Raw genomic sequence first — 19117 nt, 5'->3', positions numbered from 1 at the left:
ACTTCATTTAAAATTGGTAAACAAAACAGTCAAACCCTTTATGATAATTTAAAACAACATTCTGATGGGCCCGAACAGTTAACGCACGCGCTTCAAACGAGCTGCGTCAAGCCCCCCCGAGTTAGCTTGAATAATACTGAAGGGCATCGTGCCTTCAAAATAAAATCGTAAAAAAGATTTAGTATTACAGAAAGGCGATAAGAAAAACCATATCAACGCAAGCATTATGGTAAATATGGAGCGACACTGTAGCTGTTGGATGTTTTAATGTCCATTTCACAACATAGCCATAATGGCCTATGCAATATGGCATATAAAAAAGGATGCCAAAAATATACATAGAAACTCTAACACCAAACTTATGCCAGGGAACTTGCACGGGTGTCTGCTAGCTTATGAAAGTGCCTTTTAATGAATTTAAATCTCCCAGTTTTCCCGAAATGCAATATGAGCCCCAGTTTCTCGGTTCCTATTGTACTATCGTTAATTACCGATTCATCCTCAAATACATTCTTTGTTTTAACTTTTGTACTTTGTATTAACTCAAAAAACGTTGAAACACGCTCGTCAACAAGTGTGTCATTGTGAAGGTTGTGACCGGAAGTCTTATTTTTTTTTATTGACGCTGACTTGACACTGGTCTCCAACGCCTCCCATCAGTTTCTCCGAGGAAGACTTCCGGTGGTGTGTCATGGCGGTGGCATGGTGAATCCTGCTGAAAGGGAAAAATAACTCGCCCCTGTCGTCCTTTTCCATCGATTCAGGACAGATTTTCATGCATATCTAAACCTGTCAGCTCCGGTCTCATACCTTGGATTTACAAGCAGAGCATCGCGGTGTCCCTCCGCCCGGCCATGGCGGCTCACAAACCAGTGGAATGGGTCCAGGCCGTGATTACTAGATTTGATGAGCAGGTAAGATGGGCTAATATGACTCCGTGGAAGGGTGTAGCAAGCTTTGCTAGTCTTAGGCCCTATCAGCCCGGATACATTTGTCGTGAAACAAAACTAGGCTGATTTTCTGCTAATTTGAGGGTCATTTCTTCGACTATAATTGTCGAACTTGTTTTCAGTATTGCTTGTTCCAGCTACAAAACACTGAAGATGATGTCTTGCTAGGTCTTGCTAGCTAGCGCTGTTTCCATGATCAATCAGCACAGTTCTCCCAGATTTCTCCTGTGCTTTGTGCTGACCTAGCTAGCAACATGAAAACACAATGTGGAATAGTATGGTGATGACTACTGAACCCCTCCGTTAGCGTCTGTATGTTAGCTAGCAGGATAACGTTTCCTATCATGTCAGCTAGGTAGCTAATATTAGCTGGCCTAGCTAGCTAATGTAAACAAATGAGATGTGACTGGGTTAGCACACTGCATTGATATGGGGGAATTGCACCTTTCTACCACTAATTCTGGCAGGTGAGGAAATGTCAGTAGTATGAGTTAATGCTACTATCCCTGCTAGCTAATTTCTTCACTTTCACTGTCATGTTGTCTGCTTGATATGGCAGATAACTCATAGACTGTATAGTACATAAGGGTGAAACAACTATATAAAATCTTAAATTTACCTATGCCTTTTCCTACACAAAAAACATTTACATGATGATTTTGATTTGGACTTATTACGACTGTTCATAATAGAAATTGTAGTCGGTACCATTAATTATGGGGGTAAGTTTTGGAGAAATCACATTATGTCTTGTAAAATGGAACAAACAGATTTGACGGCAGAATAACCTTTTGTCATAAGTATATAGCCTACTATGAAATATAAACAGATTCAGTCCAGTTGAAAACAAGGTGAATGGTTATAGGGCTGGGAAATAAATCAATATTATCGTTTATCATCTTTCAATAGAATCATATCATGATCAACTCAAGTTTATATATATATAGACCCATAAAACAAATGAGAGAATATGCTATTATTTGAAAATGACAAAGTTTCGTCATACTTCATACGTCATACTATATTACCATGCAGTTCAATGTGATAACCATCAATTTGATTAACGTGATTTTGCTTATGTTACCAGATATTGTTATATATATCGAAATAAGTTCTTACAATTATCGGGCTAATAATTTTGTCCATATTGCACAGCCCTAAATGACTATACACCTATACACCTACAACTCAACGTGTAAATGTGTGTCATGCTGCCCCACCAGTTAGCACTGCAAAATTATGTTTCTTGTTTGAAAGGAAATTTGACTTTGTTCGGTGTCCAGCAGTCTTTGCGTCTGGTGTCAGTGGCCACATTATGTGGATTGTAGTCGGGCTTAGCTCGGATCACTACGGTTTGAAGAAAGTGGCATTAGGAGTTAAATCCTCCTCTTGTGTATTGTACTAAGCCCCAAACGAAGCCTTCAAGTCAATGAATTTTATTTCTTGTCCCCATTCACTTGCAGTTTTTTATCTTAGCTAAAATTTCTTCCTCTTAGTCCAGCCTTCTCTACTGTCGCATGTGTGAGCCATTTCACCCCTGGAAGCTATTGCTGTGATGATAAAGTCCCCCCAGGCAATACCCCTCTACCCAAGTACATCTCCCCCACAGCGCACCTCCTCAACAACAGTTTGAGTCATTAGATGGTGCACTTTGTTAGATGTAATCATTACAGTAATAACAGCAAAAATCCATTTCCTGAAGGGAAAAGTGTGGACTAGCTGCACGCAGCAGGAAGTGTGCTTGCCTCAGCTTGAAAGGTTAAAAAAAGGTGACTTCATTAGAATGAGTTTATCGTTTCAGTGTTTACAATTTGACCACCAGATGACACTATTCACTCTATGCCATTCATTTCTATGGGAGAAGAAAGTTGAATGTCTTAAAATGTATAAAGACTATCAAAAAGTTGAACACATCTGCACATCTCCAAACCTACAAACATAGTGATATGAAAATGGAACAGACTTTCGAGCATAAAATGTGAAAAGTTCCCGCTGAGTCTCAGTCATTTTTTGTTATAAATGTTTCAAGTTTTCAAGTAGTTTCAAAAAGCACAAAGTAGGCCAAAGTACAGTATACATAATAAAAGTTTAATTTGAAGGTGTAGTATGGAAGATATAAGAGTATGATTATTGTGTAATATACAGTGTAATGTAAAAACAGGAATTTTTTTTTTATTTTTATTTTTTTACATGCATTCATTTCCAGAAGCAAATGCCTGGTTTAAAACAAATCCCAAAAGTTGAAATGCTTTTCATTTACACAATGTATTGCTTGGTATTGAATTCAAGGTATTGATACTGATATTAGTATAAAAAATGTGTAAGGAAATCTCATCTACTATTCACTATGTAAACCCTCCCCCCTCCTTCCACACACACATAAACATACACAAAAGTGCAGGTACCACATTTAGGTGTATCTATTCACATTTTTGTCAGTTATGAGATGATACCTATAAATATCTGAGTTTATAAGCATCACACATCAAGAAAAAAACCACGAGATATTGCAATGTAGGCAACAGTATTCATTATTAATGAGGATTTATGGTAACATGATCATTTTGTGTCCTTTGTGGCTAAATGTTGTAGATTAAATCACTTTTTTTTTTCAACATCATTTAGTCGACACATAGCGGATGCGATGTGTCCTTACGTTGAGCCAAAGTGCATATAAGGGAAAGATGTGTGTGTGTGTGACCTTTGGAGGAATGACCAGGCCTGGCTCGGTGAAACAAAGAGCTTACTGACCATGCTATGCTGCGCCGGACTGGAGACAGAGGGCCCGGCCTGTTTATACATTGTGCATTATGTGGATGTGTGTGTCAGTCTGAGTTCATGATGGAACAGCGGGGCTGCAATAAGTTCCTGTCCCAAGACCGGAGGAGAAAGTGCGGTCTAGCCGAATTAACAGCTGGAAGTCGGCTTGCTTCTGCTTGAGAGGTTAAAAAAATTGAATTCATTAGAACGAGTTAATGGTTTAAAAGGGTGTGCAATTTGACCGTCAGATTACACTATACCCTGTCTGACATGAGAGAAAAAATAAGAATTAGTAGTTAAAGTCCAAAGTTTTGGAGAGAGTGAGCAGAATAAGAAGAACAACAAAATAGTGGGAATGGCATGAATGTGTTCGTTTTCAGCTAGTCCACTAAGAACAGTAATGATTATTATAATAGTAAATAAACAGTGGGAATAGCACAACTGTCCTAGCTTTAGGCTAACATGTCAGAATTATTTAGATCTACATTAGCTAAATTACTGATCGATTGCTTGCTAATAAACAACAAAGTGGGCTCTGAAACTGTATGATTTCAAAAACAATATGGAGTATAATATTACTCACATTATTGAATGAGCGTCATGGTATCACTTCCATGTAATGCAATACCATGAACTGAATACTGTGGTGACTGCATCATCATCCCTTCTCATGTCTTTCCTTTCAGCTTCCGATTAAAGTAGGACACCAGAACACCCACACCAAAGTCAGCACAGAGCACAACAAGGAATGTCTGATCAACATCTCCAAGTACAAGTTCTCCCTTGTCATCAGCGGCCTTACCACCATCCTCAAAAATGTCAACAATATGGTGAGTGGGCTTCTTCCTCCTCTTTTGACCGGCTTGTAGGCAGTGGGGGTTTGTCAGTGGACAGTCTCTGTAGTGCTTTTATTAGGACATGACAAATACAGGATATGGGGTTGACATTCAGGCCAGTCTTCTCAAACACGGATCTACTAGCTCATTTGTGTGCCAGTGCATTTTGATGCTGCCACTTTGAGATTTGAGATGTTTTTTTTGAGATTCAGTTTTAGGGGTGGGCAGATCATAACTGTCACAAATACATCGTATCCCAATCCAAGTACATTTTGCAATGCGTTCATTCAACATAGTTTCACTGACACAACTAGCACACGCTAGCTGTTTCCACACGTTGCTTTCCCAACGTAACTATCCGGTGTTGCCCAGGCCGAAACAAACCCCAGAGGGATGCTAGATGGTGTTGATCCAGATGTGCCATTACTAGCGTCCCAAAGACGTCTGTATAAAACAACTTACCAAACCCTTCAAGGCCTTAGTATCTTGTTAGCAGGTCCATCAAAGTTCCAATAAATTCTTTCGTTTTCACAAAACACAGCTTTTGGGAGCCGGGAGCTAAAGCTAATACTAGCTCGCTAATGACGTCGCCTCCACGCTTCCTTACGCACAGCACATGCAGCCTATCACGATAAAAGTCCCCAAGCAATCTATGAAAACGTGTAAGAGAGAAGGGGTTGGCACAATGCTTTGCAGATTAAAAAGTTATTAATTAAAATATGTATGAAAACGTACTTGCAAATCTGCTGGCTGTACTGGCTGGTCCTAATGGTCTGTCAGTTATAATTTTACTTGTGTTTTAAATGAATGTCCTAAGCAGTGTTTATTTTTTTTTGGAGGGCTATATTTTTCTTAAAGGGTGCAAATAGCGTATTGTATAGTCTTAGGAAAGCAACATGAAATAAATCGTGATCCATATCGTGGATCGTGATACTGCCTGAAAAGATCGTGATTTGGAATTTTGACCATATCGCCCACCTCTTATTCAATTTACACCAATTCTACTCACTTGTCTGCATAACTGTGAAATTCTCTACATTTTGTTCAAAGAATAAAGTAGCGTTTATGGTGCTATGTAATTAGTCCAAACCGCCATGTCGGCATTCTGCATGCTTGATCGCAAATTGGAAAGCGTTTTCTAACAAGATCATCATTCTGTCATATCATTTCATAACCAAACCAACCGATCACTGGGCAACTGGGCCACTAAAAATGTATATTTGCTGGCCCAGAGCTCTGAGAAAACACTGTCGGGCCGTGTTAAGAATGAATTAATGATATTTCAGTATCAGTTAAATATCAGTAATTAGAAGCTTGAAATATTAAATAGAAGTCAGAAAGACACATTCCCCTCACTTGTTGCCGTGGATACCACCGATGTGAAATTTTAAACGGGAAGCAGGAAGCGAACATGTACACAGTCGCCATAACCGAGTTGACATACCTTATTATGCATTTAATACTTGTCGTCGTAGGAGGCTACAGTTTATATATTAGCCATTTTAGGTGAGTACAGTCAACACTGGTTGAATATACGCTTTGTCATAGAAGTAGATGTTAATAACTTGCACTGGAATAGCTTCTTTGCATGTTTTTCCATCATGCTTGACATCTGCTTTTGTTGTTTTTCTTCTTGATCTGCCTTTGTTTATGCTGACGTATTTAGAACATAGAGAGAAGTCAACAGAGAAGTCTGCAAGGTAGCGGACTCGCTGAAAGTCTGCATTGAGCGCCCCCAAAAGTCCACCTGAGAGCCCCTGCGAACTTGATGAATTTTGACAATGGACAGCCCTCCTGGACTTCACGGGAGCGTGATATAGGCTAAAGTCCACAAGTGTGCAGGTCCGCGGAAGTCCGGACATTTGATACTCAAGCCTTACCATGCTTTGACAGTATGAACAACTTGACAGATTTTGGGCTGTGTGAGATGCTCCGATTACATCTACTGTATGTAGTAGCAGCTTCAAAGTTTTGAACAGTCAAATCTAGGTCGACCGATTTACTGGTTTGGCTGATTAATTGGGGCTAATAGGAGGTTTTATAAACAATTGGTTATCGTGGATATTAGCGCCGATGGTTATGGGCCCTCTGGTGTTCGAAATAAATAGGGTCATTCCCTTATGTTAGCCGACCTGTCTCACTATTTGCATGGAGGCTCCACACTAAGTGAAAGTTATTAGTTGGACATTGTCAAATTCTTAACATTATCAATTAGTGGGTTACATGATGGTATTACTAGTGAATTAGTGACTACTAACGTGACCGCTGCTCTGTTCTGCCGGAAGCATGTCATGTAGTTTTGCTAATTTGTAAGTCCTGAAATCAAGATGGTGGTTAGGGTAAAAACTAGTACTGTCTGTCCTTTAGTATTTCTGTAAAATCTCCAACTTCCATGTAACAAGGGGCTCTCAATCATCTTTTCTGTTAAAGTCCATGCTGCTATCTTGTTTTGTGTAGCAAGCTCAGCACGCAACTGCTGGCCATATCGAAAATACCTCTATCCTAAAATGAAAACGGTACAGCTACTGCTCATTTGTGGGCTAACGAACCAAATTCTTATTAGGTGTTGTTATGATTATGCGTAACTGCTGGTAAAGCTAAACAACGATTGACTGTAGCCTAAAGATACAGTGATATTAGACTAAGTTAATGCTGCTGCTTCGTGTGCTATAGTAGGCTACTTTGTTGGCCAGTTTCACTAGTTATTAACTGCAATTTACTTTTCGCACGAGGTATGTCAATGAATGAATTGATCCCATCTTTCATTTGAGCCGTAGCATGCTGTTCTGGCATTGAGTGTTATATGATCAAATCCACCAGCGGGATTTGGGAGTCTCCAAAATATTGTTATTATATCGGCCTTTAAAAGTCCACCTTTGGTCGACCTCTACTTCAGAGCTTACCTTCGACCGGAATGATGGATGCAACTCCAAGCATTGGTTTTGAGTCAAATAAAAGTTGTAGAGAACTGGGCAGCTTTTAATGGCTGTAATCAACTTCTCCATTTTGCATTTGCCAGGCGGGACTAATTGTCCATGAAATTAAACTACATCGGTGAGGAAACAAGGAAGCACAGAAATCTGATTGGCTATTGATGGCCGATGACTGTGAAATTTCAGCTGTGACCAACTTTTCTCTGCCGACAAGCTTGTTGACTGTCCACACGTCGGCGGAGTTTCCCCGCTCGCACTCTGAATGCACAGTTAGCCTTAGGGCAACTTTATGTTTTTGGTAAACAAGTTGTTGGATTTTCAGAGCAATATTTAGCCTAACAAGTGGGAGTGCTTATCTAGAATCAGGTCTCCTTTGACACCATAATGAGGTCAAGGTGTCTCATGAAGTGATCCTAAATCAGCTGTCTGAGACTTATGGTACGTTCGGACTACGGGCTACAAAAGTAAGCTACATTGTCCCCAACGGAGCGGAAGAATTTTGCCCGGGTGGTCGTTAACATGTTGGGTGCAGCATATAATAATGTCGTACCATCATAGCTTTGTTTTTGTCTTGTTTTTATTTTATTTGGCAATACTCGTTCTTCTAATTCGTCAAGTAAATAATAATAACGTAAAAATAATTACGCTACTTTTAATTTGTTCGCGCGTCATCAGAGCGTGGAAAAAAGTTGAAGCCAGCTAAACTTCATAATGGTACGTTCAGATTACGGGCTACAAACTGAAGTACAGACCATAACACCCAACCTTAGGTTTCAGAATGGAATCCCTTGTTGTTTAACAGCTCACTGAATGACATATTTTGTTCTGTCTGCTTTCCTGTGCTTCTGGTTGTCTCTATAGCGGATATTTGGGGAGGCTGCTGAGAAGAACCTCTACCTCTCCCAGCTCATCATCCTGGACACACTGGAGAAGTGCCTGGCTGGGGTGAGCGTTTCCCTGTCTCCATACTCTCTGCTCTCTGTTCTAAATGTCCTGAATCCAAATTGAGTCACCCAATTGGCTGCTTTCTACCTACTGTCTCTCTGTTTTATCTCTTCTCTTTTTCCTCTGCGATCTCTTTTATCTCGCTCTGTTAGAAATGACCTGATCTCGTCTCTTTCAAAACCTACGGTTCTACCCCCCTCAACTTGAAATGGCACCAATTGAAAGCACTTCCATGACAAGCCTGCGGGGTTGGGAGTAGGTTGTCAGCCTCCGGAACCTATCCGTCTCCCATTCATCTGCATTACTTGAAAGCCTCTGAAACCAAACCCAGAAATTATTGAACGTCTCTGTTCTGTCTGCTTGCACTCACCCAGACACAAACCTCTGGTAATGTACTTAAGGCCCTATCAATCCTGCTCTCCCTCGTTTCTGAGAGGTACCTTGGCGACCTGGCAGCCCCAGATTACATTTGCAGGTGTTTCCTCGACTCGAGTTGGTGGGGGCCCGGCATCTGATGGGAGCCGCCGCCAGTTTCCTGTATAGGTTTTTTTCATTAGCGCGCACCGTCAGATGGAAGCCAGCTGCTCTCCTGCACTCATGGTTATAGACACTTGTTTAAGATTCTCTTTTTTTTTTGGTTTGCTCTGCTTTCAATGTACACTCAGTCTTTTCCTATACACAGGACACAGGTAGTATTCAGAAGTTGCCAGTTGGTGTGCCACTGAGCAAGGCACTGAACTCATGTTTTATAAGGAGTGAGTTGCTACCAAATGCAGTCCTTAAATCATTTTGAAAGGCTTGTTTTGTTTTTGGGGGCAGTCCACTCCCTTAGTTACTTTTTCAGTTAAAGAGACTGAAGAAGCACTAGGAAAGGCACAGTGGAGAGCAGGCTGCAGTAGGAATTGATCCAAGGCTCACAGGGATACACATGACTTTGGAGTCAGGGATCTCAACTAATATGCCCTCTTGGACGCACGCTCTGTTTCTTATATCTGGTTTTCTTATTGTCACTCTTGTTTTATACTCAAAATAGAAGGATTGGAAGCATCTTACATGTGCAGCGTCAAAAATGTAGATAGATGTAATGTATTGAAGCTTCAAAAGTGCATGATTAGCAGGTGAACATATATAGGCTGCTGTTTGTGCACCTGCTCATTATGCGCTGTTGTCTACTGATGCGCTTCCAATACATTTTTGACGTTGCACATGTAAGATGCTTCCAATCCATCTATTTTGATTATAGTCTTTGCCACTTCGGAAGCTCTTTTCTTCCCACTGTTTTTTGACATGGACACTTTTTTATACACACTACGATCTTAAGTTTGATGTAACAACATCTGATGCACTTAGAAGAAGGCAACAGTAAACATGTCTTCCCCCACGAATGACGCAATCCCCCTCTGGGCCAATCGGTAACAAATATGTCAAAGAAATATGTTTTGACCGGTTACAGTAGCGTCCCGCCTTGGGCCGCTCAGTGTAATTTTCAAAAAAGTGGCGAGAGACATCAATGCCCCAAGTTTCAACAAAAGCCTATTAGTGGAATCTGAGAGAGTGCGTGTGATGGATGAACGAATGACCCATAATCCCTCCTCAATATCAACATGGGTACAAAAATCAACCAAACACAAAGCCCTTTCCCTTTCGCTGACTGTCTACCTCTTCTCTCGCTTCCTTCCCCAGCAATCCAAGGACTGTTTGCGTCTGGATGAGACCATGCTGGTGAAGCAGCTCCTGCCGGAGATCTGCCATTTCATACATACGTACCGCGAGGGCCACCAGCACGCTGCCGAGCTTCGCGCCTCGGCCTCGGGCGTCCTCTTCTCCCTCAGCTGCAACAACTTCAACGCCGTCTTCAGCCGCATCTCCACCAGGTAGCCGGGCGAACCAGTTTGTCATAGGCCTGCGTGCCACCCAAGAGGTTTTTAAATTTGGGGCTGCTGGAATAGCATGTAGCCCAGGGGTATTCAACCATGTGCCAAGGGTACGCAGGTTTTCATTCCATCCAAAAACTACATCAGGTGATTTCACTGATTAGTTCCTCCTCTCTGGTTGAAGGTGTGCTAATCAGTGAAACAGCTGGTGTAGTCTTTGTTTGGAATGAAAACCTGCATACACTCGACCCTCCATGACGCGCGGTTGAATACCCCTGATGTTGCCTTTTCCAGCTCTATAGAATTTCTATGAAAATGGGGAAAGGGCTGCAGGTTTGAATCTCCAGATTAGGGTTAGACTGCTTGTTTGGTTTGTTGTTATATTGGGCTGATATTGGCCATTTATTAAAAATCAGATATCAGTGTCGTCTACCTCTGATATGATGGATATGATGCAGTTTGATTGATTCCATATTTATTGTAGAATTGATCAATAAATTGATCAATTTAACCTGAGTTGATTCTAATGCAACATTTTGATACACCCGCATATATGTGAATTTGCAGGGTTTGACATTCAGGCCAATTTAAGTTACTAGCCCAAACAGTGAAACCACTGGCCCGTTAGTGTGCCATTATGTTTTGATGCAGACACTTTGAGATTTCTTCGAGATTGTGATTCGCACGTGCATCGTGCAGAAAATGTTTGCACCACAATCTCAATTTTAGTGCTCTCTCATGCATTTTAAGGGCTCTATTCTTGAAATTTGAGGGAGGATTCATCAATAGAATTGTCTTGGAAGAGCAGAACTGTTTTAGGTGGTAGCAAACCAAAACAAAACATCAGTATTATTATGCTGGTCTCATAACAGCTTTCTCTAGATGAAGACCTCTAAGATTTTACTTGGTAGTAGGGCAGTTAGGCTATATACTGTATAGGCTTTTAGTTAAGTTAATTAAGTAAATCACAAATTTTCAGTAAGACATTAACTCAGGATTAGCTTGAACCTTGTTAAGAAAGAAAGTTTAAGAAAATAAACTTTTGAATACAGTTTCAAACCTTATTTGTGAAGTTTACATTTTCACAATCGTTTCACATTTACATCGTTATCGGCCTTGCAACACCAATATCAGTCGCACCCTAGGCCAGACCAGCAGGGAGAGTGACATTGTACCACTCTGCTCTCCCTTAACACCTACTGCCGAGGTCCCTTGAGCAAGGCAGCGAACCCCCAGCTGCTGCAGTAGAGCTGCTCAGTGACCGACAGCAGGAGGCTGATTGTGCTGGGCAGTTCCCAGTGTGAATGAGTGGAACTCCAATGTGAAGCAGGGTGTTGCTGGAAAAGGGGATGCAGTGCGCTCAGCAAAAGACCCTGGACAGATTAAAAAAAAATCCCCCAAAGTCCTTTGATTTCTTTCCCCATTCAAACCATTTGAATGTATGTGTGGTGTTGTCTCCTAGGCTACAGGAACTGACGGTGTGCTCGGAGGACACTGTGGACGTCCATGACATAGAGCTGATGCAATATATCAACGTGGACTGCTCCAAGCTAAAGAGGCTGCTACAAGGTTAGCTTCCAACATCCTTACAACTCCAGATTGTCAGGCTCAGCACTTCTTATAAGTGGCTGGTATTGAGTAATACATTACTCATAACTTACTAATTTCAGAAGTAACATTAATACTTTACTCATTAATTAGAGCAGTAATTCGTCACACTACTCACTACATTACTTTTCCACCATACCCCCCAAATTGGTGATTGCCTCCTCTCTTAACTGCTCTCTCAATCAGGGTAACTCGATTGCAATGATGGTATGTTTATGAATAATCTTTGGGGAATAATCAGGGAACCAAATAGTGTTGATTTCCAAAGTTCTTTCATCCCTTTCCTTGATCAAAAGTAGCGAGAATATTTCCACCCAGAGAAAGTCTACATTCATGCTAATTTTTTCTCATGTTCACAAATGGTGATATACAACTGCAAGTCTCAAATTATTTGCAAAAATCATTTCACAAGCGCAGAATCTTTTTACAAGCTCAATTTTTTTTGACCCTTTATTGAGCCCGTAAAAATCAACGTTTTTTCCATCTATGGTCATAGAGGTTGGGCTCAGGACGTTCCTGCGCCAACTGAAAGAGGGAGACAACTAATGGGGTTAATCAGTGTTTGGAAAAGTGTTCGTCTGATTTTTAGAGGGTTGATGACAAGTAACAAGTTGCAACTAATATTATTACTGAAAATATTACTGTAACACGTTACTATCCAACCCTGCTCCCATGTTTCCTTGATGGGGTCCCTAGCAAAATGAAGAAAATCAATTTCATAATTTCACTATTTAATTTTTTAGCTGCCATTGAGATATTATGTAGTGAATGGGTTGTGTGATAATGTTTTCTCTCTTCCAACTGTGACCTCCCCACCTCTATAGAGATAACCTACTGCGAAACTACTGCCAAATTTAAAAATGGAAAAGTATTAATTTTAGATGAGGATCCACGCCGAAATCATTGTCCACCATCATGAGGGGTGGTTTGGGTAAATGCGTCTTCTGGGACTCTTCATATGGAGAAGTCCTGATCCTTTCGGTGTGATAGCCATGAATGGAAACCAAAAATGGAGATCTAGGTTCAATTAATGTTGGTGTTTTAATGATTTGTTTGCCGTAATGCTGTTTATTTCCTTTCAGAAACTGTATTGAAGTTCAAAGCTCTCAAGAAGCCCGCCCAACTAGCTGTCATCAACAGTTTAGAAAAGGTACTTCTCCTAATGGCACATTTCACATGACATATTATTGGCTCCTACGAAAATGTGCAGCTCGTGCAGTGCCATTTAGTTTGATGTTTTATTTGCACACTATCCACTTGATTCAGTTCAGGAGTTATTGGCTCCTACGAAAATGTGCAGCTCGTGCAGTGCCATTTAGTTTGATGTTTTATTTGCACACTATCCACTTGATTCAGTTAACCTCAAGGGAAGATCAACAATAGCTGAGCAGTTGTTACAAATAATACTCATGTCGGGAACTCAAGCACAAACACCAAAACAGCTGAGACATTTTAAGTGCCGCACTCTTTCACGATTTGCTCATTCCTACCAGTTCCATCTGTGTACAGGCCATTGCTATACTAAACGCTGTGATCTTTCCTCAGGCGTTTTGGAATTGGGTGGAGAACTACCCAGATGAGTTCACCATGCTCTACCAGCGGCCGCAGACAGACATGGCAGGTGGGGAAACACAGACAATTTAACAACAAGCTTTCTCACAGATCAGTTTAGCTAACTCGGGGCAGAGTTTCAGTCTGGGAGCATTCCTCTATACAGAATCACAGTCCTTGCTTGTGGACTCTCCTCTTCGGCTCACCCCATAGGTTTTCAATGAGGTTTGGGTCAGGCGACTGGGATGACTATTGCAAAAGCTTTATTCTGCTTTTTTTTGTGTGGATTTCGAGGTATGCTTTGGATCATTGTCCTGCCGGAAGGTCCAACCACGACCCAGTTATAGCCTCTTGACAGCGGCAGATTTTGGTCTAAAATCTCCTGGTACTTGATGGAGTCCATGGTGCCATGTATCCTAACAAGGTTCCCAGGACCCTTGAAACTAAAACAGGCCCACAACATCACAGATCCACCACCATACTTGGTACATATAGTGAGGATTAGGTTCTTTTCTACATGACCATCCCTCTTTTTATGGCAAACCCGCCTCTGATGTTTCTGGCCACAAACCTCTTTTGTCTCACCTGACCATAGAACCCGGTTCCAATCAAAGTTCCAGTGACGTTGAGCAAACTCTAGGTTTGAGGTTTGATGACAGCAGACCTTCCAAATACCTTGTTGGCATGGAGGTGCCATCTAATCGTAGTTTTTGGAGATTTGGTGACCCCAAGATACAGCCAAGTTCTTCCATTCTCCAACTATGATCCTTGGAGAATGTTTTACCTCTCTAACCGTCCTCCTCACTGTGCATGGGGGCAGAATACACCTTGCATCCTCTTCTAGACAGGTTCATCACAGCTCCAGTTCTTTTAAACTTCTCAGAGTGGAGTTGGGTATTTTCAGGCATGTAGCTATTTCTTTTATAGCCATTACCTGATTTATGACAGTCAACAACCTTTTGTCTCCTTTCATCTGTGTGTTCTCTGACCTTCCGCATGTTGGCTGACTAAGGGAGTTTGGCCAGGTGTGTCACCTCATATTTATACCCCAATGAAACAGGAAGTCATTACCACTTAAGAGTTCCCAAAGACTCAGATGGATTTTAATTAGTAAAACATAAATGACAATATACTTTGATTACATTGTGTTCATAACAATTTCTAGGCGTGCCAATAATTGTAACACACATGCAGGTTTATTTTTGTTTGAATAATTTCACCTCAATTATAAAGGTTAGATTTCTCTCATATTGCATGTGTAAGATCAATCTGATAAACAACATTTTTCCATAGCCTTTTTTGATAATCTTTACTGAGGGTAACAATAATTCCTGAGGGCACTGTGTGTGTGACATAAAACTTAACATAAAAACACAATTAGTGGGAAATCATGCCCGGGGACACAGAATAAACACATAGAAATCAACACAAAGAATAAACCATCTTTTACGCTGATAGCCTCATTTTTCTGCAGTGTTTATACTATGCTATCAAAATGAATTTGAGAATGATATATTGAGGTAAATATTTTACACGTAGGGTCTTTCATGCGTCTTTACATTACATTCAGCTTCAGCTTGGCTTGTGTTTAGATTTGTCTCCAATTACACTGTGGTTATCGAGGTGAAAATCCTGCATCACCGTTTCTCTCAGCTCCTTTCTCATTATACTTTGATCTTGAAAATGTATCAAATTTTCTCATGACCAGGAATCTGCTGGAATTATGTATTCCTGGCTAACCTCATTCTTCATCATAATCAGGCAGGCATGATGTGTCAGCTTGGGCACATCTGAAAATTATAGCAATTAAAGGTCCTATGTGTATCATATTTAAACATCAATATATCAATGTCAAATTAATTGAGAATTGTGAACTGTTACCTTGGTATAATTGCGTAAACAAATGAGACCATGGTCGTGTTGGGTAGCCTCTATCTGTCACCTGTGGTTCCTTTTTCACTAGCTGCCTAGCCATGCTTTCCCGTCAGTCCGGATGCACTGAAGATGCTGCAATAAATATATCCTGTAAAGAAGATAATGATATAATAAAAATCCTTTTTTATTTGTAGCATCTTTAAAGACAGAGAAACAAAGGGTTTCATAACAAAAGGGCATCACAAGAGGTGCATTTACACTGCACATTAAGTCCTAAAAGGCTCGCAAAGAAAATAGATTAAAGGCAGGCACAGATAAAATTAATAACATAAGTCATAAATAACAAACAGCATCTGCCTCCGGAAACAATAAAGAATACAGCAGCATCTGGATCGAGCACCATGCTGGTCTACTACTTGTGGATGTTCACATTTTTGCTTGGGAACATAATCTAACCGAACAGTGAGGAGAGGAAGCCCTACTTCTCAGTTCAGTGACAGTATAGTTGGATGTGTGTGTGTGTGTGTGCGCTACTTGATACTGCATCTTCTTCTTTGTTTTGAAATACCTTTCTTTGGAGCTTGGCTGCCATAGTGACTGTATTTTCATTGTAACATGAGATTACTACCATCTATACTTATTGCACAAACAACCCATACAATTATCGTCAAAAAAATATTGTGATCCCTAGTTGTATCGACGTGTGTTTACGGTGATTGTACTAATGGCTCAAAATGAATGTGGCAATGATTTATTGATGTTAAAATGATATCATTAACTGTGTTTGTGTGTTTGTGTTGGCCGGCCCTCAGAGGCCGCTGAGAAGCTGTTTGACCTGGTGGACAGCTTTGCGGAGAGCGCCAAGAGGAAGGCGGCAGTCTGGCCTCTGCAGATCATCCTCCTCATCCTCTGTCCCGAGATCACACAGATCATCTCCAGAGACACCGTGGACGACAGCAAGGCCAACAAGGTGGGAGGAAAGAGCACACACACACACACACCCACACACAGTAGGGATGGAACGATATATCGGAACTGGGAATGCGAACGGGACTGGAATGAGACTGTGATGGTGACTGGGATTGTGACTGAACTCAGGATAGGGGGGTTAGCAAATGGAAGTGGGATGGTGTCTGGGAAGAGGACTGGGTGGGTGATGCCGGCTGGGTAGGTTAGTTAGGCTTGTTAACTGGGCCGGTGACTGACTCCCACTCACTGCCACTTTCCTGTCTCCAGAAGCTGTTCCTGGACAGTTTGCGAAAAGCCTTATCCGGCCAGGGCGGCAGCAAGCAGCTGATGGAGAGCGCCGCCATCGCCTGCGTTAAACTGTGTAAAGCCTCCACCTACATCAACTGGGAGGACCACTCTGTCATTTTCCTCCTGGTCCAGTCCATCGTCGTGGATCTCAAGGTCAGACCACTCACTCTGTTGGCCCCTGGGTGCTTGGACAGCAGAGCTTTCTCTTATGTTTTAAAAAAAAAAATGTCAGTCATGTTGTGGGTTTTTTTTTTTTTTTTTTGGCCATTTCTGCCTTTTATTTGATAGTTGACAGTGGAGATAGACAGGAAAAATTGAGAGGGAGAGGGATTGTATATATTTATTTATACAGGTCAACCACTATTTTTTAAGAATACTGATTATTAGGAGAGCAAAAATGGCTGATTATGATGGTTTTTTTTTAAACAAATTTAGTGAAAAATTCAAACAAACAAATGATGCAAAACAGGTCAGGGGATTTTCTGTTTACCTGATCTTAAATTATACCTATAGCCCTAGTTTGGATCTTCAAGTTAATTAAAAAAAACTTCACATTATCTATGCATATGGGAGGAGCAGACAAACTGTGTGTCTGTCAAACTTAATAATGTATTCATGGAGTCATGATAGAATACTTGGAATTTTGTGTGGTTTCTTGGAACACAGGAATGTAATGTCATTATAAATTACACAATGTGCTAGTATGGTGGATACTGAGAAAGTGTTCCAAGCAAAGCTTGAGACAGCTTCTTTGAACAGTGAAAAAAAAAAGCACTATTTGTTTTCAGCACCATATTCCGTGCTTTCATCCACATATTACAGATTTTCACAGCTCTAATTGGCCCCAATTAATGGATAAAGCAAATCAACCTCTATTTATTTCACTGTATGAGCCTATTCTGAAAGTTTTTGCACATGCAGTCTTTTCTTAGAGGTATGCTACAAGTATGTTTTTGATTTATTTTTGCAAGCCTGCATGCATACAAGTTTTGAGTTTCCTTTATCGGAGAGCACCACTGATAGGGCTGTAAATTGAGCTGGGGTGACCTTTGGCCTTCTCCGTCCCACCAGGCTTTGCTGTTCAACCCAGCCAAACCCTTCTGGCGGGGGACAGGCAGCCAGAATGCCGACGTGGAGCTCATGATGGACTGCTTTGTCTCCTGTTTCCGCATCAACCCTCACAACAACCAGCACTTTAAGGTAAATGGCAGAAAACGTTTATCCCCCGTTACCCGCCCAGGAACCACTGAGAGGTGAAGTGTCCCGTTATCCCAACAGATGAAAATGCGCTGTACTTATATTGTGCTCCAACAGTTGAGGCAACAACATCCCAAGCCTTAACTTTTTTATTGTTGTCTTTGTAGAAACAGTGCCGAGGGTCATATGGCGCACTGTACTTTTCCACTTAACTGCAGGGCTTTACTGCCAACCGCACCAACTTGGTTTCCTTTGCAACTATGCCCAAAGACTAGTCATTGTTGCAACTGCTTGCAGTGAATTCTTCCCAAGCATAACCCACTGCTTTTTCTTTGCCCTAATCTCACATTGGAACTCCGCATTTCTCTCTTATGTTCTTCTTTGGGTGATCACTTCGATCACGCTGAACTTAACTTCAGTTGCGCCATGGCATGAGCATTATTGTGCAGGGATATTACTAAATTGCGTGTGCCCACAAAAAGGAGCTGCAGCTTGAGGATGGGTAACATTCATGTCTTTGCTTTTATTTAGTGGTCTATTTAGTGGTTACAGTTAAGTTTTGAACAGACAAATCGTGTATTTTTTGCTGCTTTGGTATTGTCTCTCAGAACGTCTTTCTTGAACCATGTTACCTTGTTGGTTTTAACAAGTTAACAAAGTCAGCTAGCAAGTGCTAATTAGATAGCATTCATCAAAAATAAACAGGGGAAGAAAATGATGGATGCAACCATTCTCCAAGCATTATTTTTTCCCTGTAGTCTTTCTACTGAACGACTACAGAGAACTGGGAAGCTTTGAATGGCTGTAGTCAACTTGTCGTCCATTTTGCTCTTGCCAGGCAGAACTATTGTTCATGAAGCAAAATCACATTGTCGGGAAACAAGGAAGCACAGAAATCTCATTGACTGTTGACGGCCAATGAAAGTGGCCAACTTTCCTCAGCCGACAAGCTGAAAAGTGATTTGATCGAAGGTCACAAGATTCGAACAGACCAGAATTTACCGTTCACTTTCTTATAGTTGTGCTGTTCTCTGACAACAGAAACAGAAAAATATGTCAGTGACAACACCTGTATTGTGTTAGAAGCTATATTGACACACAGAGTGACAGCAAGTGATCACAGATGAGTAAGAAGTGACAGTTGGCTTCTTAATGTAGCTGGCAATCGTGAGAACTGATATATACCCTGCGGAAGTACTTCAGGAAAAGGTCAGTTATATGTATCGAAAGCATCTCACTCCCCCAAATACAGTGGTATGGTGGTGGTTATTGTTGCAGCCCCGGTCTAGAAGTACCACTGGAAAAGTTCCCCACTCTCTTCTTCTTTTGTA

At 41.1% G+C, this 19117-nt stretch overlaps 1 protein-coding gene across 3 annotated transcripts in view; it reads left to right on the top strand.

Moving 5' to 3' along the window:
- Window positions 1–854: 854 nt before the first annotated feature.
- Window positions 855–19117, top strand: part of LOC139646243 (neurofibromin) — a 77655-nt gene continuing 59392 nt past the window's right edge. For all 3 annotated transcript variants that reach the window (XM_071522207.1, XM_071522208.1, XM_071522206.1), the window contains exons 1-10: window positions 855–914; window positions 4397–4540; window positions 8341–8424; window positions 10108–10298; window positions 11761–11867; window positions 12989–13056; window positions 13452–13527; window positions 16145–16302; window positions 16569–16742; window positions 17661–17789. In XM_071522207.1, coding sequence (XP_071378308.1) covers window positions 855–914; window positions 4397–4540; window positions 8341–8424; window positions 10108–10298; window positions 11761–11867; window positions 12989–13056; window positions 13452–13527; window positions 16145–16302; window positions 16569–16742; window positions 17661–17789 — 1191 coding nt within the window. The remainder of the gene's footprint in view (window positions 915–4396; window positions 4541–8340; window positions 8425–10107; window positions 10299–11760; window positions 11868–12988; window positions 13057–13451; window positions 13528–16144; window positions 16303–16568; window positions 16743–17660; window positions 17790–19117) is intronic.

This window comes from Centroberyx affinis, unplaced genomic scaffold (genome assembly GCF_046629955.1).
Source record: "Centroberyx affinis isolate AG114_WGS23_722 - 3 ecotype Tasmania unplaced genomic scaffold, CSIRO-AGI_Caff_v1 ptg000966l_1, whole genome shotgun sequence".
In the NCBI taxonomy this organism is placed as follows: domain Eukaryota; kingdom Metazoa; phylum Chordata; class Actinopteri; order Beryciformes; family Berycidae; genus Centroberyx; species Centroberyx affinis.
This window is presented reverse-complemented; position numbering and strand designations above follow the sequence as displayed.